This window comes from Myotis nattereri (assembly GCF_964212035.1).
Source record: "Myotis nattereri genome assembly, chromosome: 1".
Lineage (NCBI taxonomy): Eukaryota > Metazoa > Chordata > Mammalia > Chiroptera > Vespertilionidae > Myotis > Myotis nattereri.
This window is the reverse complement of record NC_138075.1, coordinates 197364864-197387574: the sequence shown is the minus strand read 5'-3', so window position 1 is coordinate 197387574 and position 22711 is coordinate 197364864. Positions and strand designations below refer to the sequence as shown.

The 22711-nt window shown below is 38.8% G+C and overlaps 1 protein-coding gene across 3 annotated transcripts in view; it reads left to right on the top strand.

The window, feature by feature from the left end:
• The first annotated feature begins 3411 nt into the window (after positions 1–3411).
• EXOC1 (exocyst complex component 1) overlaps positions 3412–22711 on the top strand; it is a 53045-nt gene continuing 33745 nt past the window's right edge. For 2 of the 3 annotated variants that reach the window (XM_081096961.1, XM_081096960.1), the window contains exons 1-8: positions 3412–3561; positions 9236–9369; positions 11809–11939; positions 15003–15162; positions 18466–18486; positions 20054–20241; positions 22147–22374; positions 22579–22711. In XM_081096961.1, the coding sequence (XP_080953087.1) occupies positions 9246–9369; positions 11809–11939; positions 15003–15162; positions 18466–18486; positions 20054–20241; positions 22147–22374; positions 22579–22711 (985 nt within the window). In that variant the 5' untranslated portion in view covers positions 3412–3561; positions 9236–9245. The remainder of the gene's footprint in view (positions 3562–9235; positions 9370–11808; positions 11940–15002; positions 15163–18465; positions 18487–20053; positions 20242–22146; positions 22375–22578) is intronic. The other variant, XM_081096962.1, reaches the window with a different exon arrangement.

The following is a 22711-nucleotide window of genomic DNA, read 5'->3' as shown; positions in this document are numbered from 1 at the left end:
GGCCCTACTGTGAAAATGATAGGACTTTGAAATCTAGAATGTGGACATTTGTGTGGACATGGCTTATAATTTTAAACCCTCGGGTTTTAGTCACCCAGTGTTCCAACAGCCCCCTTAGTCTTTTGTTGTTGTTCCCTTAGTCCTGACAAAGGAAAGCAGCCTCTCCTTGTCTGGAAATGCTGCAAAGTATATATCTGAAGAAAGTGCCTCCTAAATGACCTTATTTTTCTCAATATCCACCCACTCACTGACTTGAGCCTATAAGCAGGGTCCGATCTCAGCACAGCCTATGTTGGGGATTGCAATCCCTGCTCTAGAAAGAACTAGACCAGGGTTCCTCAATCTCAGCACCAGTGATGGTTTGGGCTGAATAATTCTTTGTTGTGAAGGGTTGTCCTGTGTATTATAGTTTGTTTAGCAGCATTCCTATCATCTACATGCTTGTAGAATACCCCCACTAATGAGAATAAAAAATGTCTCCAGACATTTCCAAGTGTCCCCTGGGGATCAAAATCACCCCAAGTTGAGAATCACTGAATGAGACTAACTCAAAAGGAATTACCGAACTTGCTAATATGTACCAAGAGGAACCATGGGACTGTGTGAGAGTGACTGTTTAGAATGTTAAACCAGAGGAATCAGGTTATAAGGCTGGACAGGGGTGAACTTATGACATGGGCCATTTACCTGTGATTTTAGATTTAAGGTTTTAGTAAGACATCTGGGGTCAGTCCTAATATACAGCCTTGGTGTCTCCTTAAGCTTGGAGATGATGATAGTCTTTGCTAAACGAGATGTTAGAACAATTCTGAATCAACACTGAAAAAGAAATTAAAAGATTCAGGGAAGCCAGAATGTTAGAATGAATTTATTATGTGAGACTAAAGAGCCACCATTAGAATGTTTCCCCAAATAAACTACTGCACATAGCCTTTGTTTCAGCCTCTACTTTTTGGGGAATCCAGGAGGGGAGGGGAAAGTGGAGAATTTAATTTTTGGACATATAAGTTTGAGATGCTTAACAGACATCCAAATGGAAATGTTGGGGAGACAATAGATACACAATCTGGAGTTCGGGGAAGAAGTCCAGGCTTCTGAAATGCAATTCACTTTCCAACTTTGAAGAGGGATGTAAACATAAAGCTTTTAAAAGGGGAGGAGACAATAGCACATGCAATTGTCACATAAAGTGTTTCCACAGTAAGTGTTTTGGGACCAAGCAGGAAGGACCTCAGGGGTATTTGTAAAGATAGGACTAGCACAGATTCTGTCTTAAAAGGGATTTAATTTCATTATTCAATGAAATTAAAAAGCATTCCAAGTAGCACTGACTAGACCGTACCCTTTTATGTAATGATGTTTACTTTGAATTTATATTAGTTCACACAAACACTCCATCCATGCTTTTGTTCCGGCCCTCCGGTCCAGTTTAAGAACCCATTGTGGCCCTCGAGTCAAAAAGTTTGCCCACCCCTGGACTAGAGCATATTGATATCAGTGGCAAACATGTCCCTAGTTCTGCTGATTTTTCCACCTAATTATATCTTTAGATAAAAACCGGAAGACATTGCACAGCTCATTTGTCTCTTTCTCGGTGAATAGATCCCTGACAGAGTGAGTTATTACCTCTTTTGCATTCCCATGGAACTTATCTACCTCTGTTGTTGGGTTTACCACACTATACTGCAATTTATCTACCTATTTAATTCTGTCTCCCCAATGAGAGTGTGCCCTCTTCTTAGTGGGATCTCTGTCTTTGTATCTCCAGCACCAACACAGTGCCTGGCATAGAGGTGGCACTGCTTGTCAAATAAATGAATCCATGCATGAATGGATCCCTGCAGAACCCTTGCAAAGCACTGCTTTTGCACTGGAGAACAGAAATCACTCCTTTGAATTCCCAACACCTCACTTTGGTCAATTACTTTTTTTTATTCTATACTAGAGGCCCAGTGCACGAAATTCGTGCATGGGGGTGGGGGGTGGAGGGCATCCCTCAGTTGGCCTGCACCCTCTCGCAATCTGGGACCCCTCGGGGAATGTCCGACTGCAGGTTTCGGCCTGATCATCCCTGCGGGAGTGGGCCTAAACTGGCAGCCAGACATCCCTCTCGCAATCCCGGACCGCAATCCGGGACCACTGGCTCCTAACCGTTCACCTGTCTGATCACCCCTAACCGCTGGCCTGCCTGCCTGATTGCCTCTAACCGCCTCTGCCTTGGCCCCGCCAGCATGGCTTCATCTGGAAGGTGGTTCAGCTGTCTGGTCTAATTAGCATATTTCGCTTTTATTATTATAGATGTATATGTGTGTGTATCTTGTTTAGCCCTACCATACTGTGAGCTTCTTCAGGGCAGATTCATGTCTGAATCATCTCCCTCCGCTCTGGCTGCCCTTCCTCCAGCAAAGGGCCTGGCATACAACAGGCGCCAAGATTATGGCGTAAATGAATCCCTTGCTTTGCAAACAACATTTGTATCATCTATACTTCTCAAACTTAACCCTGCATAGGCATCATCTCGTTAACACTTCATCGGATCTCTTCTTTTTTTAAAAAAAATTTTTTTTTTAATTTCAGAGAGGAAAGGAGAGAGAGAGAGAGAAACATCAATGATGAGAGGGAATCATTGATGGGTTGCCTCCTGCACGTCCCCTACTGGGGATCGAGCCGGCAACCCCCGGCAAGTGATCTGACCTGGAATCGAACCTGGACCTTCTAGTAACTAGAATCTATCAGCCGTGGGCAAACTACGGCCCGCGGGCCGGATCCGGCCCCTTTGAAATGAATAAAACTAAAAAAGAAAAAGACCGTACCCTTTTATGGAATGATGTTTACTTTGAATTTACATTAGTTCACACAAACACTCCATCCATGCTTTTGTTCCGGCCCTCCGGTCCAGTTTAAGAACCCATTGTGGCCCTCGAGCCAAAAAGTTTGCCCACCCCTGATTCTAGTTCCTAGACCGAATCTCTTCTTCTTTTTTTTTTTTTTTATATATATATACTTTATTGATTTTTTACAGAGAGGAAGGGAGAGGGATAGAGAGTCAGAAACATCGATCAGCTGCCTCCTGCACACCCCAACTGGGGATGTACCTGCAACCAAGGTACATGCCCTTGACCGGAATCGAACCCGGGACCCCGCAGTGCGCAGGCCGACGCTCCATCCCCTGAGCCAAACCGGCTACCGTCCGAATCTCTTCTTAAATAAACTGTTAGGTAAACAACTCCTCTACAGAGTGTAATAGCACCAGGGCCAAATCCTCAGGCGCCCAGGCAGTGTCTGAGCGACAGAAGCTGCCCCACGGCCTGAGGCCCAGACGCCCCTTCCGCCAGGCCTTGCCCCGCCTCCCCACGCCTCCCGCCGCCTCTTTTTCCTTCTCCTCCGGGTCCACTTCCGGCGTCGTTTATCACGTGCCCGGATGTGGGAAGTGGTGGCTGCACCGCTTCCCGTTCACCGCTCCGCTGAGGGGCGCGTCTTAGGAGCGGCGGCCGCCCCGCCCCGTCGCCTTTCGGTTTGGGAGGACCCGCCTGGGCACCGCCGGGTCGGCCCGGCCTCGCGGTAAGCCTCGGGCCGCGCTGCCCAGTCGTCCCGGCGGCGGACGGACGAGCGGGCCGCGGGCGCCGGGGTCTCGGGGCTGCTCCCCCGTCCCCTGCTGGCTCGGCGCCCGCGTCGGTACCTCTCGCTCCGCTCTGGCCGCCCTTCCTCTCCCGCCTCTGGGTCGGGCGCAGAGTCCGCCCGGGGCCTCCCCAGCTCCTCGCTGCCCTGGGGCCGGGAGAGCCGTCCCCACACATCCACTGTGGGTCCGCCCAGGAACCAGGTGCCATTGGGCGAACGACCCTGATCATGTGCTCTTTGGCTCGGACCCGGGCAGGAGGGCGTGACAGCACCTTCCCCTTCTTTGTCCAAATACACATTTTCTTCTAAATCTCTTAAGTGCGTTTCCCTGTGTCCGTGCACGGTTTTCTCCGTCGGGTGACGGTGCTCCGCGGGCTGAGATGTCTTGATGGCATGCGGGGCCCAACCCACCCGGACGCTCACAGGGACAAGCTGTTTGCCAGGAAATGTGCTGATCAAGCGGGATTTCAGGAAATGAGAGCCAGCAGCGAGTGTATGACTGCCCCTGGAACGCGGTCAAACGTGGGTTCTTAAATCTGGAAAGTAACTTAAGAGGACAGAGTGATCTATCCACTGTCTTTACAGAAAGGTGCTTGTAAAGGCTGTCAGAGTTCATCGCGTGACCCTTAGGATGTAGGTGCCATGGAGGCACTGGTGGTGGTGTCTTCATGAACTAGTCTGTCGTGTTCATCGCTGTAACCTAGAACAGTGCCTGGCGCACGTAGTATGACATCAGTATTTGCTGAATGAACGGGGGCCACCTAGTGCCTTTCCTTATGCCTAACTCCTTTATGAGGTATGGCCAGTCCTCTTTTTCTTTTTCTACCACGAACCATATACGTAGTCAGTTGTTGCTTTTAACCAGAGAGGAACTGTGTTGTAAACATTGGACACTAATGGTCATTCATCTGGCCGGTTTTTACCACTCAGTTCAGGTTACCGCAGGAGGTGTTCGTTGAATACCTACTAAGACAGAACACAGAACTATGCCAAAGCGCGTCTTTCCTTCTCCCCCTCCCTCCCCTCCTCCCCCTTCTCTCTCTGTGTCTCTGAAGAGTCTTTGAGATGCACAAGCTTACACTCTCATGAAGCAGTTTGCAGCAAGTGCTTGACTGCTTAGTAAGTACAGTGAGTGCCACAGCAATGGAGAGATCAATTTGGAATGAGATCGTTATTGAATCAACTTTCTGTAAACAGTGAAATATAATTAGGGGTTGGATAGGTGATATTCCCCACATGGAAAAGCACCTAAGCAAAGATTTAAAGACCAGAATGAACAACAGGGCTTGGAGTGGAAGGTTTGTATTTGGGAACACTAATAAGGGCTGAGCAAGAGCGTGTTTTAATGAAAGCTGTGTTTTAATATTCCTAGTTTGTTGAGTGTTTTGGGGTTGTGGAAGCTTGCAAAGAGATAACCAGATATCGTACTGTTAAACAAATGTAATTGATGTGAACCTGGATTAGTGCGTTGACAGTGGGAACAAAATCTGTCGATGAGGGGAAATAACAGAATGTGGTAGCAGATTTCATGTTGTCAAGGGAGGAGGAGAATCAAATATGACAGATCAAAATCTGGACACTACTAGTCACACTGAATGCCATCAAGAATCTCAGCCCGTGGAGCACTGTCACCCAGCGGAGAAAATGAACCTGGACATTTGTTTACAGATGTGAGAGTTGGGAAGATGGAACTAAGCTTAGGGAAGTTATCATTGTCATGTTACTTGGTTTTCATTTTAGTTAATTTATTAGACTAGAGGCCCGGTGCACAAAAATTTGTGCACTGGGGGGGGGGGGGGAGGGGGTCCCTCAGCCCAGCCTGTGCCCTCTCGCAGTCTGGGACCCCTTGGGAGATAACAACCTGCTGGCTTAGGCCTGCTCCCGGGTGGCAGAGGGCAGGCCCAATCCCTAGGTGCAGCCCCTGGTAGGGCTCAGAGCAGGGTCGATTGGGGAGTTGGGGCACCGCCCCTGTCATGCACAAAGCAGGGTGGATCTGGAGGTTGCGATGCCACCCCTAGTCACGCTCAGGGTAGGGCCGATTGGGGGGTTGGGGGACCGCCCCCTGTCACACTCAAGGCAGGGTCAATAGGGAAGTTGCGGCGCCACCCCCTGTCACGCACAGAGCAGGGCGGATCAGGGGGTTGAGGAGCTCCCCACTGTCACTCACAGAGCAGGGCCCATCAGGGGGGTTGGGGCACCGCCCCCCGTCACACACAGAGCAGGGCGGATCAGGGGGTTGGGGCACCGCCCTCTATCACCCACAGAGCAGGGCTGATCAGGGGGTTGGGGCGCCGCCACTGTCACACTCAGGGCAGGGCCAATGGGGAGGTTATGGCTCTACCCCGTCACACACAGAGCAGGGCCCGGGGTGGGGGGGGGGGATTGGGGCGCCGCCCTCTATCACCCACAGAGCAGGGCCGATCAGGGGGTTGGGGCGCTGCACCCTGTCACACACAGAGCCGCAGGGCGATCAGGGGGTTTGGGCACTGCCCCCTGTCATGCTGATCCCGGTGCGGGGAGGCATATTACCCTTCTACTATATAGAATAGAGGCCTGGTGCACAGGTGGGGGCTGGCTGGTTTGCCCTGAAGGGTGTCCTGGATCAGGGTGGGGGTCCCCACTGGGGTGCCTGGCCAGTCTGGCTGAGGGGCTGAGGGCTGTTTTCAGGCTGATGGGTGACTGAAGCTCCCAACCGCTCCTTTTTTTCTTTTTTATTCTGGGCCAGCTTTAGCTCTGAAGCCTCGGCTCCTGAAAACAGGTTTCTGGCCTTTGTTTACCGTCTGTATTTGATACAATGTTGCGGTCCGGCTGGGTGAAGCCCGGCTGAGTAAAGCAGGTTTCTGGGGTTTTGTTTAGCTTCTTTATTTGCAACATAGTTGCTTAGAGTTGCAGCTGAGAGGCCAGCAAGTCAGGCGGGGAATGTTGGAGTTCTCCGTCACTGAAGCAAGCAAGCCTCCCTGTTCGCATCAGCTGCCTGGCTGCCGGCCACCATCTTGGCTGGCAGTTAATTTGCATATCTCCCTGATTAGCCAATGGGAAGGGTAGCGGAGTGACACCAATTTGCATGTTTCTCTTTTATTAGTGTAGATGCCTACTATGTCCTTGCCAGAGAAATACAAAGATGAGTAAGACATGGTCCTTGTCTACAAGGAGCTACTTTTAATGGGAGGAGAGAATACAACTAGCTAGAAAATATAGTTTTAAGTGCTGTGTTAGCAGAGTATAGAGGAAGTGTTAGAGAAGTGGAAAGGGAATTATTCATTATGTATGTGTGACTGCTTCACAGATTTTGAGGGATGAGTTGGACTTTCCCAGAGAGAAAAGAATTCCAGAAAAAGGAAATTGCATTAATAAAACCTAGGGATAGAAAGAAAAGTAAACTGGCCAGTATCCTGTGTGGCTTGGGAATGGGGTGGAATAGAACTTTTAACATAGATGTAGGCCCTATAACATATTAAGGAATTGGTAACAAGGGCATTTTGTAATAAGTGGAATGGAGGTTAAGATGGGTGAAGATGGAGAGACGAGGAAAGAAGGCAATTGGTAAAAATTGTACTTCATGGCTTCTTTGTTCTCTGCAGAATAGATGAAGTCATTTGCAGAGAGAGAGGAGGCTGGTACTGGAGTTGGGAGTTGGAAGAAAGAAATAAGGATTTGCAACAACACTAGTGGGGAGCAGGAAGAGGAATCATTGAAGGAAATTTTAAAGAATTGCTGAGCAACATTGAAAGTCTAGCTTTGTTTGGATTTAGATATTTATAATGAATACAGTGAACAAGGACATGTGGCCTTTTTAAGTGGTATATGGTAGCACAAGAGACGTGAGGAAATATATACTGTTTATGGAGATTTTTAAACAGAGTGAACTTATCTACAGAGTAAGATCTTGAAGGGGTAGTGTTGATGTAGAGAAGTAGACACTGTTCCCAGGCTCGGTTTGAAAAGATAGACAAAAGAGGAAAGAGTAGGAGGTCTGAAGACTAGAGGCTGAGATGAGGAGAAAGAGGGAATATCTAATTTTTGTAAGAAAAGCAGTTTTTTGAGTTGGAGCAAAGACAAAATTTTCACAGTAAAATAAAGGAGATACCTTGTTTACAAGTCTCCTTGTGTTATAAAAATTCATTCTATGTCATTTACTTAAAATATACTTTCTTCATTTTCTATAGAAATGGTATCAGAAGTAGAAGTTAATTTCCTAAGCAAGCTCACATACATGAAATACTGCACTTGCATTGGAAAATAGTACTGTATATTCACACACACTATATATATGTATATATGTATAAAGATACCTTTCAAAAATAAGATTAAAAATATTTAACTCAATCTGATATTTTTAAAAACACGTTGAATAACATGAGAAAAAGGAGATAAATGAAAACCTTTTTTTAAAAAAAATCCTTACCCAAGGATATTTTTTTCATAGATTTCTAGAGAGAGTGGATGGGGGTGGGGAGAGAAATATCGATCAGTTACCTCCCACACACACTCCCCTGGGGTTGAGGAACCTGCAACCAAGGTATGTGCCCTTGACTGGGAATCAAGCCGTGATTCTTCACTGCACATGCTGGTGCTCTAACCACTGAGAAACTGGCCAGGGCAGAAACCTATTTTTTTTTTTAAGGCATCTTTTTTTAAAAAATATATTTTATTGATTTTTTACAGAGAGGAAGGGGAAGGGATAGAGAGTTAGAAACATCGATGAGAGAGAAACATCGATCAGCTGCCTCCTGCACATCCCCATGTACAAGTTTTTGTGTGGACATAAATGTTCAGTTCTCTTGACTATATACCTAGGAGTGGAATTGCTGGGTCATTTGTTAAGTCCATATTTAACTTTTTGAGGAATCGCCAAACTATTTTCCAAAGTGGCTGCACCATTTTTTAATAGCCAGTATGAGAGTTCCTTTTTTTCCACATCTTTACCAACCTTTGTCTTTTCACTGTTACCAACCCTAGTGGGTGTAAAGTGATAGGTATCTCATTGTGGTTTTGATTTAGATTTTTCTAATGTTAACGATGTGGACCATCTTTTTATGTGCTTAAAATCCTTTGCTTGCCCGGCCGGTGTTGCCCAGTGGTTGAGCACCAAGAGGTTGCTGATTCCATTCCCGGTCAGGGCACATGCCTGGGTTCCAGGCTCAATCCCTGGGAGAGGGCATGTAGGAGGCGCTGATCTAGGTCTCGTTGATGTTTCTATCTCCCTCTTCCTTCTTCTCTCTGAAATCAGTAAAAAAAAAAATTTTTAAATCCTTTTCTCAGTTCTTAATTGGGCTATTGGTCTTTTTACTGTTGAGTTGTAATTGAGTGGTAAGAGATCTTTATATAAGAAATTTATATTTAAAGATTGAGCATGAGTTTTTAAATTTTTTCCTTAACTTTTTATTTTATATTATAATATTTGGTGAGCACTTCCAAAGATTTTAGAGTTTGATAACACTGGATCTCTAATTTCTTTTTCAGCTTTTTATTTTTCTGATGTAGGTATATTAATGTATTAAATCATTCTCCCTATGCTTATTAGCCATCAATAAGATAATTTTTATCATAAATGGAACAATATAAGGTAGAATGATTTTGAGAATGAACTTAATATATATATTCCGAACCTTTTCAGCTGAGTAAAGATGACAGCAATCAAGCATGCGTTACAAAGAGACATTTTTACACCAAATGATGAACGCCTACTGAGTATTGTCAATGTCTGCAAAGCAGGAAAAAAGAAAAAGAACTGTTTTTTGTGTGCCACAGGTGGGTATGTAGTAAGAAAAAGTTCTTGTTTGGCATTCTTTTATTTTCTAGAGGATTTTTTTTCCTTTTTAAAATATTCTCATTGTTTCTCTAGCTGAAAAATTGTTGGACCAGCAAATTTATTCTTAAAAAATTTTTTTAAATGAGTATTGAGTAGATACAAAAGAATTTCTATTTTATATATATATATATAAAATGAAAACTAACCATACCATGATACTTGGGTTTTTACAGACTATTAATACTTTCAATCTGGTGGTTGTGAAATAGTATTTCATTGTGGTTTTAAATTGGATCTCCTTAATTAATAATGAGATTGAGCCTCTTTTCACAAATGTATTATCTATTTAGTTTCCTTGTCTAAGGAATGTGCCTGTTAGCCCTGGCCAGGTATCTCAGTTGTCTGGATAAGCCAAGTTGTGGGTTCGATTCCCAGTCAGGGCATGTACAGGAATCAATCAATAAATGCATAAATAAGTAGAAAAATAAATTGATCTCACTCTCTCTCTTTCTCTGACTCTATCTCTAAAAATCAATTTAAAAAAAGAAATTTGCCTGTTAAGACCTTTTTCTCATTTTTCTGTAGTGTTGCTTGTCCTTTTGCTGTTTTAAGTTCTTTATATAATCTGGATACTAATCCTTTGTTGTTTATATGCATCCCAGTTAGTGGCTTATGTTTTCACTTTTTATGATGTCTTTTAATGAAATTTATTATTTTAAATGAAATCAAATTAATCAGTCTGATTTTTTCTGTCTTCCCCTTTTGGTGTTTTACTTAAAATATCCTTCCCTATCCTAGAGTAATGAAAGTTTTCACCTATATTATTTTCTAGAAGTTTTATAATTTTACCTTTTACATTATAGTCTTTAATTTATTGTGTTAATGTTTGTAGTGATGAGTGTGAGTGTATCTGTTTCTGGGTTTTTTCTTACATTTAGTTTTTATTTTATCTTGTTTGGTACTTTATTCTTTCACCTAAATTTTAGAATCAACTTGTCAAGTTCCAGATTTTGTTGGGATTTTTATTGGAATTGTTTTGAGTCTGTAGTTCACTTTGGAGAGATCTTACATTTTTAAATTGAGTCTTCTCCAGGAACATGGTGTAGTTCTCCATGTATCTGGGTCTTTTTGTAATGCCTTGCAGTAAGGTTTATGGTTGTAAAGGCTTTATTCCTAGATTTTTGATCCTATCATAGCATTAATATACTTTTTAAGACTTTATTTTTTAGAGCACTTTAAGTTTACAACAAAACCGAGAGGGAGATAGAAATTTTCCATATACCCCTTCCTGCCCCCACACATACATAGCTCTCCCTTTATTAATACCACTCACAATAGTGGTATATTTGCTACCAAAACAAACCTACACTGACACATCACAGTCACCCAAAGTCCATAGTTTACCTTTAGGATTCAATCTTGGTATTGTACTGTCTGTGGTTGTGGACAAATGTATAATGATTTATATCCATCATTAAAGTATCATACAGAGTATTTTCCCTGCCCTAAAAATCTTCTCTGCATTCTGTCTGTTCCTCTCTCTCCCTCACTCCTGGCAACCATTGATCTTTTTACTCTCCATATTGTTGCCTTTTCCAGAATGTCATATAGTTGGAATCACACAGTATGTAGCCTTCTCAGATTGGTTTCTTTCACTTAATACTATGCATTTAGAGTTCACCCATGTGTTTTCCTGGCTTGATAGTTCATTTCTTTTTAGTTCTTAATAATATTCCATTGTCTGGATATACCACAATTTATCCACTCACCTACTGAAGGACATCTTGGTTGCTTTCAAGTTTTAGCAATTATGAATAAAGCAGCTATAAACATCAGTGGGTAGGTTTTTGTGCAGACATTTGTTTTCAACTCCTTTGGGCAGATGACAAAGAGCACAATGGCTGGATTGTATGGTAGGAGTATATTTAGTTTTGTAAGAAACCGAGAAACTATTTTCCAAAGTGACTGTACCATTTGCATTCCCACCAGCAATGTATGAGAATTCCTTTTGCTTCACATCCTCGCCAGCATTTTGTATTGTCAGTGTTTCGGATTTTGGCCACATTAATAGATGTGTAGTGCTAGCTAGCTTATTGTTTTAATTTGTGGAGCATGTTTTCTTATGCTTCTTTGTGACCTGTGTCTCCTCTTGGTGAGGTGTCAAGGTTTTTGGCCCATTTTTTAATCAGCTTTTATTTCTTGCTGAGTTTTAAGAGCATCATTTCTCAAGCAATCTGCCTCGGGCCCTCTAGCATGATTTAGAATTTTTCATTAGTATTCTGAGTATTCTTCAGTCATAGCATTTGTTATGAAATATTGCTCCTTTTTTAGTACAGTGTATAGGCACCTGACAGCTATATTTGCAATGAGTGAATGAATGAATGACAAATGAGTAAGTGAATAATACTTCTAATGTAAGTGTGTGTTTCATTCAACAGTGACAACTGAACGCCCTGTGCAGGTGAAGGTGGTCAAAGTCAAGAAATCTGATAAAGGAGATTTCTACAAAAGGCAGATTGCTTGGGCCCTTCGAGACCTTGCTGTGGTAGATGCCAAAGATGCTATTAAAGTATGGGTTTTTTAAAGTGCTTTCTTTTTTTAAATTTTTTTTTACCTGTGTTCAAAAAGTGTCTTTCATTTTATGGCATAGTATTATGTCTTTTAAAATGGTCTAATCTTGCTGTTTTGTGATCCACTGGTCCATCAGCTAAATAAGAATTAGTCTAAACTGTATCATTCAACTTTCCATTCTCCCATTCCCCACTCTTAGGCTACTGAAAATAAGTACATATATATGTTTGCTTCATTGTTTTTGCTTTTTTTGAGCTACAGTTATGTTTGTGTATAAGACATAAACTAGAGCAAAATAACCTTGAATCTGTGCATATAAGTCAGGTATAAAATCCATAAATTAGTACAGATTTAAAACAGTGTATTATTGTTTTTTAAAAAATCATTGTTCCAGGAAAACTTAGTTCAAACAGGCATGTCATACATGTTTTCCTTAGTCCTCACGAATTAATATGGAATCACCAACTGAAGCACCTTTTGAGGCCATCGTCTGATATTTGTGGCTCGATTAAAGGAAATGATAGTGAGTTACACACCTTATTTTAAGGAATTTCAAGAATAAGATATAAGAATATAAATATTACACCTTTCATTTAAGCCATATTCAAACTCCAAGAAAGTTGAATAAGATGATAATCATGTTAAAGGGCCACCTTTATTACTGACAATGCATGGATTTCCACAGCAATACCTTATTCAAAGAAATCAAGGAGAACTCCTCTGATTAACTTAGGTGCTTCCCCTCCTCCTCTTCCTCTGCAGCCCAAAGGCAACCCCAGAGCTCCAGAGAATGCTTGGTACCACATACACTGACACTGTTGATGGGGCTAGCAGCACGGTTTGCATTAATGTCACTACAGGTGCCCTTTGATTTAACGCTTTAAGTCTCATACATTTATTAAAAAGACACAAAGAAGTAAAAACTACCTCTGTAGAGTAATCTGATAACATAAAATTCTCGTTTTATTCTTACCCTGGTACCACTCTGTGAGGAACTGAAAACTAGACAGAATGGCAGGCAGTTGAGTCAGGTGAAAAATAATTTTCTAATGAAGCTAAAACAACTTTAGGAGAGCCCTGCGTATCTGTAGACTTCGATTTCTTTCAAATATAGAAAATGCCTTTAAGTACAAACTAGGCCTTTGCTTTTATTCCTAAGGAGCACCCCGTTTTTAGAAAACGACAGAAACAGGGTTTTGCGGGTGCTTTGAGTGTATGTGTATGTTTGGAAAGAAAATTAAAATGGGATTTAAAAAATACTTTAATAAATTATTTAACAAATAATTTTTGTTACTCTGGGGAGGGATCAAGAGTAGAAACTCTTTTGGTAGGTTTCTGTTTAAGAGAAAATACTTTAAGGGCTTTTTAGAAACTTACCTTTATTGAAAAGCCTTTTTTCCTTCAATAGATTTGCACTTCATAACCCCATTGACTTGCATAATTCGCTAACTTGGCTGAATGCTTATTGGAATGCTTTCTCACAGATGACACCTCATTGCTGACTTGCTTAATGGACTTTTTTATTTTATTTTATGTAGGCACCTTGATGTGTATATGCTATATATGGATATAAAACATAAAATTTTTATACCTAGCCTAACATTAGGCATTTAGTATCACACATTGATTTGTGTGAGTGTTGCCACTGGAGCACTCAGCTTGTTTTATGGCATTATGGGAAATATTCCCAGAGAAGAGACCATTTCCCATCAAGTTTCATATTAGTTGCCAATACTCTTAGATTTTTTTTTTGTAAGTAATAATGCAACTACCTATTCATTGTAAATGTAGGTTTTTAATCTTTTGACATTCAGTTCTGTTTATTGAGATATAAATTAAATTAGTAGTTCCATGCTACTATAATATGATAGTGCCATGCACGGGTCAAATCCTGATCCCTAAATTATCTCAAGTCTTCACAGTATAAGTCTGATATAACTTCTCTTGCCTTTAAGGTTTTTATTTACATTTTGTTCCCCCTAAATAACACTTTAAATTAATTGAATATATTAGCCTTCTGTAAACTATTAACATTTGAGTCTATTTTTTTTAAATTCTTTGGATATGAAGAAAAGTATATGTCCATATGTTTTCATTTTTATATTGTAGTAAAGTAGTTTTACATTCAAGGGAGAATTAGCCTGGCATGAAATTATCGTTATAATGTGGCTCAAGAGACATGTAGAAATTATAGTGCAATTTCTTCACATCAGATGAGCTTCTTTTTGACTTTTGAGACACCTTTAATCATTCTCTATTTTCAGAATTGAAAACAGGTAGGGGCAGTCTCTGCTTTTTTCCTGACCTGTTCTAGAGAAAACCACATGAGGATATAGATTGTATTTTTTCTTATATGTTATAATTAGAGACATATTCTTTATCAAGGAAGTAGTGTCAAATCATAGTTATGAATAAAGTACATTACCAAAGAAGAGGTAAAACTCTAAAACCCCATAGGCAATTTAAAAAGAAAAATTAGGTCTGCATCCAGTGATGGCGAACCTATGACATGCGTGTCAGAGGTGACACGCGAACTCATTTTTTTGGTTGATTTTTCTTTGTTAAATGGCATTTAAATATATAAAATATCAAAAATATAAGTCTTTGTTTTACTATGGTTGCAGATATCAAAACATTTCTATATGTGACACGGCACCAGAGTTAAGTTGGGGTTTTTCAAAATGCTGACACGCCGAGCTCAAAAGGTTCGCCATCACTGTCTGCATCAAAGCTAGAGACCATTGTAACTCTGCAGATTAGGAAGCTGAGACACAAAGCCATTAAGTAGACATCCTATACTTTTACTCATAGAATTCAGGGAGACAGGAAGAAAATGGCCAAAACATTGTGTTGTTTTTAATCTAGCTTCTTTTGGGAGATAAACAATGTTTTTGCTCTAAATTGAATTCTCTGAGCCTTTCTCTATAAATCACTGATTTTTAATGGTGATTTTTTTTTCCAAGAACAGCCTCAACTTCTTTTTGTTTTATTGAAATGTAGATTTTACAGTAATGAAAATGGGATATAATTAAAAACAATATCTTGTATATTTTTATTTCAGGAAAATCCTGAATTTGATTTACATTTTGAAAAAATATATAAATGGGTTGCCAGCAGCACTGCTGAAAAGAATGCATTTATTTCATGCATTTTGAAATTGAATCAGCGCTATCTCCGGAAGAAAATTGATTTTGTCAATGTCAGTTCACAGCTTTTGGAAGGTAAAGTTAAATAAAAATGTCCATGTGAAATCAGTTTTATCTATAACTGAATATATAATTTGATTTTATTCAAAGTAATTAGAACACTGAGTTACGTTTTTGTAAAAGAATTTAAAGACAATTTTTATTTCAGAAGTGATTATTCATTATAGGACCATTATAGATAAATGATACATTAAATTAAATAAATAAAAATCACATAAACTTAATCCTCAGAGATAACATTTTGTTAGAATTCTTCTAATCTATGCATATATACTTTTACAAATAAAGAAATTTACATTGTTTTGTAACTTACTTTCTCATATAATGTATCATGAACATTTTCCATGTTATTAAATACCCAACCTTATTTTTAATTTCTTTCTTTTTTTTTTTTCTTGTTTATTTATTCTTTTACCCAACCTTATTTTTAATGGCACCATAGTATTCCATTATATGGGTATGCTATAATTTATTTAGTCATGTACTTTTAATTTTCCAATATTTGCTTTTTTTTAATATATATTTTTATTGATTTCAGAGAGGAAGAGAGAGAGATAGAAACATCAGTGATGAGAATCACTGATTGGCTGCCTCCTACACGCCCCACACTGAGGATAGAGCCCACAACCTGGGCACATGCCCAACCTGGAATCAAACCGTGCTCTCCGGTTCATAGATCGGCACTCAGCCACTGAGCCAAACCAGCTGGACAAATCTTGGCTTATTTTAAAAAACTCTAAGATGAATATCTTTGTAGCTGTATTTTTGTGCAGAGTATAGTTGTATAGGTGTAATGGTTAAGAACACAACTCTGGAGGGAGATTGCCTGGGTTCAAATCCTGGCTTTGTCACTTACTAGCTGTGTGACTTGGATTATTCTGTGTTTCAGTTTCCCTCATCTAATAAATAGAGGTAATAAAAGTATCTACCCCATAGGATTGTTGTGAGGATTAAATTACTTAATATATAAACATGATTAGAGCAATGTCAGATATATAGTAAGTACTCAAGAAATATTAGTTATTATCAGGATAAAATCCTTAGACATGAAGTTAATTAGGATAATTTTCATCAGTATGTCTTCAGGAATGTTACTACAGATTGTTTTGCGATGCAAGACAAAAACTCTACTGTTAATTATTGAAAATATATGAGATTTTATTCTTTTAAACTTTCTTTCTTAAAGATATAACATTGTGAGAAAATGGTTCTCTATGCCTTGTAGATGCAATTTGTGTTATATTCTTTATCTCAAAAAAAAAGCAGTTGAAAGGACAGAGTTGTTGCTCTTCTTTATTGAGGAAAAAATTAGGTTTGTCCTAAGTTGTATATTAACATTTAAAAATAGAATCTTCTATTTTGTCAACATCTGAAATTGCCAATATTCATCCAATCTGAACTATAAAAAGAGCAGTTTCAGATGCCTCAAACGATTCCTTTTCTTAGTCACTTGCGCCTGTCTTTTCTCTATGTTGTTTTACTTACTCTTTTTGTTTGGCCATGGGCCTTTCTCTCCTTAAATGTAGTATTCTTTCTCATCAGTTATAAATTAGTGAGCCCATTACTGTTTTCAGGCTTAATGCTTAGAACTTGCAGAGTCAGGTCACATCTGTTAGGCCTTGTGCTCCTTCCCCCAGGAAAGCTGGCCTTGTATAGGAGCCCTCAGAGTTGCCCTGTCACCAACATCAGAATCCAATGTCTTGGTGATAGAGTGTGTTGAGGGAATGACCTTCAAAAACTGTACGGTAGCTTGTCATGCCTTAAATAGTGGTTTAATTTTAACTGGCATGTATGTATGTATGTATGTATGTATTTATCTATCTTTTTATTTTTAAATTTCAAGGTTGAATATTCTGTTGAGTGAATTTCAAAGCTTTCTATCCTCTTTCTAAATATTACTTATCTCCAGATGTTATTTATTGCCTAATATGTATTTTAAACCAATATATTTTATGAAGTCAACAATATGGGAAAATACGTATCCTGCCTATATTTATCTCATTAAGAAATATTACCAAAATTAAAAATGAGAAGAATATTACTGTTATTGAGAATGAAGTGTCTATCTTAAAAAAAAGACAGTTTAGTTTTTCAGGGCTTAAAACAAAGGTGTAGACATTTTCATTTTTATAAATATTAACCCAAATTGAGAACAATTTTAAGAATACTGAGAAGATCTTTAAGGATCTACTTTTGAAAATCACTTTCTATAAATCAAATAAGCATTGTGTTGGCTTAGTGGAGTTCAGTTTACAAACCTGTTTTAATGGACTTTAAAATCATGGTCATTAATTCCCATTAAAAAAGAAATAGATGTCTCTAATCTTTGAGTGATGTTAGAAACCAAACAAATGATCACCATCTCCTTTTAAGAGATAATCATCCAAGTAAGTAAGACTGTTCATTGTGAATGTTAGCAGTAGTGATTTAGTAGTTTTTATTCTCAGCAGAATATAATTTTTAAAAGAGGACTTTGTGCCGAAACCGGTTTGGCTCAGTGGATAGAGCGTTGGCTTGCGGACTGAAAGGTCCCAGGTTCGATTCCGGTCAAGGGCAAGTACCTGGGTTGCGGGCACATCCCCAGTGGGAAATGTGCAGGAGGCAGCTGATCGATGTGATCGATGTTTCTGGCTCTCTATCTCTCTCCCTTCCTCTCTGTAAAAAATCAATAAAATATATTAAATAAATAAATAAATAAATAAATAAATAAATAAATAAAAGAGGACTTTGTTAGCAGTTGAAGTAGAGTGAAATATTTGGTTGGCCTTTTCTTTTTCACTTTTGTAATCAGATTTTTTTTTAATCTTTGAGTTGAATACTTAAATGCCAGCTCAAACTGATATCTTAAGTGTTTTTTAATTGCTTCAATTTTGTCCTTTCTAACAGTGTTTTATGACTAATCCTTTGTGAGGGTGTGTCAGTCCTGATAAAGAAAGGTTTGGGCCTTGAGTGAAAATAACTAGACTAAATGCATGAGTCACAACTGACCTAAAAATAATCCCCAGGAAGTGATCTGTTTCCCAGTTTTCTCCTACAAGGACTAGTCAGTAGTGTTCCTTAAAAGACTAAGAGAAAATAGGAAGATAAATGTATTTTTAGTAACTGTCTGAAAATGAGTAAGAAAAATAAACTCTGGAAATGTAGCTTCTTATGGATTTTTCCACTTTGTAGTTAATTTTGATATTGTCTTTTAAACCTTGATTTATCATGGATGAAATATGGGTAGTATTTTAAATATTTAAGCCTGTATACTTTTCTACCCAGCTAATATTCTTTGCTTACTTTCCTCTGCTTTTTTCATACCTTTTTACTCTCCAGAACTGCCTAAAGTTACAGAAGGTGCGTAACACCTTTTCTTCTTATTCTATTCTGTATATTTTTATTACTTGCCATTGTTATGTACTATTGGTTGCATATTTTATGAAATTGTGTTCAGGGACAAGTTTATTACTACAAAATCCATACTGTCATAAAATTAATGATACTATTAATTATTAATTTTCAAAGAACTGTTTCATGGGAGAGAAAATACTTCTGAAACAGTTATGAACTTTTAAAGTGTATATTTTATTTTTTAGTGTTTGTTTATCTTACATATCTACTTGTGTAAAGAGCTGTACAGAAAGTTTGGGGTAGTCCCTGCTCCCTGGTGGCTAATAAGCTGTCACACATGACAGTTTAACATTTCCACAATGAGCTGAAATGGACTCATTCAAAGGACAAGGAGCTTGGTGATGCCTCTCTAAAGAACTTATATTTATATACTGTAATCTGCAATTGCCTGTACCAAAAGTTTTAGTTTCCTCTTTTTTTCTTTGGTCTCAGATATTAGCTAAATGTGCCTAATTATCAATTCTTAAGAGTCCTTTGTTACTTAGAAATAGCTGGTTTTTGTTGTAGGATGAATTAACATGTCAAGTCATACTGAATGTAAATATTTTCATAGAAAATAATGTATATTTAAAGCATCCAGAGTTTGTGATTTAAATTGTGTCCCATTGAGTTTATGAAAATCAGTAACTTTATTTAATAGAGATTTATTTAGAGGATAACAATTATTTTTTTATTTTACCTCTTTTAACCTCAAGTTTTATGTAAAATCTCACATGTTAAGTGTATTCAAAAAATTGAACTGAAACATTTATCTAGGAAGCATCTCAGATTTGATCTCTTGGTTGTTATGAAGCATAAGGACCCATGTAAATTTCTGAAATTTTAAATAGCCATGTTGTTGTTGCTCTTTTCACTATAGAGTTGTTGAGAAAGCTTCAATAGCTGATCTTTAGAAATTTTATCAATGCATGTGAAACTTTTTCTAAACAAAGAAACGGAAATATCAGTTAATATTTTCAGTGCCCTAAATAAATTGTGAATCATAGATGCATTTTTTAATTTCAATTAAAAGTTACTGAAAAACAAAACAAAACATTGTTACAAAGGTGAAAAGAACAAAAATAACAGAAGAAAAATGTTACCTGGATAATAAGGAAAGCAAATTGTTTTCTTGTGTCCTAAATTTTTAATTGTTTTGTTAGAGCAACAAGTACCTCAGGCAGGATGAAAAAGGCTAGGCTTGTTTCATGTGTTTTGTTTCTGTTTTTTTGTATTTGTTTTTTAGTTTAATTGTGTTTGGGGAAATTGGGACTAAAGCCTATTTTAACACAGGTCACTGAGTTAGACTGCATGTGTTTTTTTTAATAATAAACATTAACAGGTGCCATTTTTTTATAAAAATAAGTTTTTCACATATTTTGAATCACTTTCCTATTTTTCAGCCACTAAATGTGACCACTTTCCTATTTTTCAGCCACTAAATGTGACCTGTGTTTATAATTGACCTTACCTATAAGTACCATGTTACTGTCCTTCGTACTTTTTTACTATTTTAATTTTTACCTTCTTTAAGAATCTGTTCCAAGTGGAGAAAACCAGAGTGTGACAGGAGGTGATGAAGAAGCAGTAGATGAATACCAAGAGTTAAATGCAAGAGAAGAGCAGGATATTGAAATAATAATGGAAGGCTGTGAATATGCAATTTCTAATGCTGAGGCCTTTGCTGAAAGGTTGTCCAGAGAGCTGCAGGTGCTAGATGGGGTAAGACTATTTTGTAATCTATGATTAGTGATGTGTAGTGGATTGAGAAGACTGGTGATAATCCCATTTTACTGCCTCCCGTGTGATATTGCTGTCTTTATTGCCTGCTGCCAACAGTCTTTCACTGTTCTTGATCAAATGTCAGAACCATTCCTGCCAGTTAGGCCAGTGAAGGCCGTTGGCTAAGGTTATGGATTTCGAGAGGTTCTTGATATGAAATGAAGTAGCCAGCCAGAAACCAATTTAGGATTTGATTTACCCAGCCTCTGAAACACCTCAGAATAGTTCAGTGCAAAAGAATAGCATTATTGTGGGCTAGTAGAAAATAAGGGAATCATTTACCAAAAGGGAGCAGAATAAGTGTGGTGAGAACAGGAGAGTCAGGGGGAAACGATGTTTGACTCCTCTGCTGAAATGTTTTGGAATAGACCCTTTAATTTTTATACACAGTGTCTGAGTCTGTATCTAAATGCACACCTTTAGAAAGTAGAGAGCTAAAAGGAGCAGTGATGATGTGAAAAAAATCTAATATGAACACTTGGAGTGTTTTGTTTAGACAAGGTAAACATTTAAGAAAAACCTTCAGAGAATAAGGAATATTTTTAAGAGTTAAAGAATTTTGGTATTTTAACTTTTTATTCCTTGTCCAAGTTTTTTCCTCATAACATGTTACCTGCCTTCTTAATGTGGCTTAGTGGTTTATATTTTCTGTTTAATATTGCATTTATGTTTCAAGTCATCATATTGCTTTGCAGTTTAATTTGGGGTTTGGCAACTCCTATATTTCAGGGAATTAAAAACAGTAATCAGAAACATTTAGAAAACAGTGATAAGGGAATGGTGGTTTCTTACTGCTTTGCCTAGAAAAGATATGTAGTTGCAAGCAAACAAAAAAAGAAAAAAGACTATAGAAGAAACTTTCTTATGGCTATATGCTCTTCCACATCCTATTAGTACAAATTGTATTACAGGTACAAATTAGTTCCATGCAACCTCAGTGACTGGTATACCACTGCTAGCCTCTTGCCTAAGCCCTAAGGTGTTACATAGGTGATTTTGCTTTTGTTTAGGGTTTTACATAAATGTTAAGAAATATAGAAAATTCCTATAGCTAGTAGAATTGGAAGAAATGTTGGAGGTTTCATAGTCTATGGCCCCTTAATTTACAGAAATGAAAATATAGCATTACGAATCTATAATAATAAAAGCATAATATGCTAATTAGACCAGACGTCCTTCCAGACGACCTTCTGGATGAAACGGAGCTGCAAGGGAAGCCCAGGTCCTGGGTGCCAGAGGGAAGCTGGTGCTAGCAGCCAGAGGAAGGAAGGCCTCCTCTTGACGAATGTCCTGTATCAGGCCTCTAGTGGTATATAATGGGGCAGAAATGCACTTGTACAGTCTGTGAAAATATAAAATACTGGGACCTGGTCCCTAATCTTGACATAGAGGCAAGTGTACCTTCTTGAAATGCTTTGTGAGAAGTGGAACATAGCCCTGGCCAGCATTGCTCAGTGGTTAGAGTGTCAGCCTGCGCACCAGAGGGTCAGAGGTTTGATTCCAGGTCAAGGGTACATATCTTGGTTGCAGGTTCAGTTCCCAGCCTAGGTCAGGGTGCGTGTAGGAGACATCCAATCGATATGTCTCTCTCACATCGATATTTTTCTCCTCCTCCCCCATTCCCTTCTACTCTCTGAAAATCAATGGAAAAAATATCTTCACACCTCAAGGGAGGATTTAAAAAAAAAAAGTGGAATGTAAACATAATGATGAACCAAAGTAGATGTGTAGATGTACATACCAGTCTTTGTTATTCTACTGTCAAAGAGATTTGTCAGTGTTTCATCTTTATACTTTTACACATTTAAGTACTATACAATGTTACTTTTGTTTTTAACTTTGCAGGCTAACATCCAGTCAATCATGGCCTCTGAAAAACAAGTGAACATCCTGATGAAGCTGTTGGATGAGGCTCTACAGGAGGTAGATCAGATTGAATTTAAACTCAGCAGTTATGAGGAAATGCTCCAAAGTGTGAAAGAACAAATGGACCAGATCTCTGAAAGCAACCACCTAATTCACCTTAGTAACACTAATAATGTAAAACTCCTGTCTGAGATAGAGTTCCTTGTGGTAAGTGTGGTTACAAATTACCAACAGCAAAAAATAAATAAATAAAAATCTAACGGATAATATGTAAAACCCACTTGTAAACATTTTTTTAATTTTCTTATGAGAGCAAGGTTTAAAATAATTACAAATCCTAGTGATAAGAATGAGTAGCCTGTGAATTTCCCAAAATTGCAAGTGCCAATGTTATATTTACATATATTCCAGAACCACATGGACTTGGCCAAAGGTCATATAAAGGCCCTTCAGGAAGGAGATCTTGCTTCTTCCAGAGGCATTGAGGCCTGTACCAATGCTGCCGATGCCCTTCTGCAGTGCATGAATGTAGCTCTTCGACCAG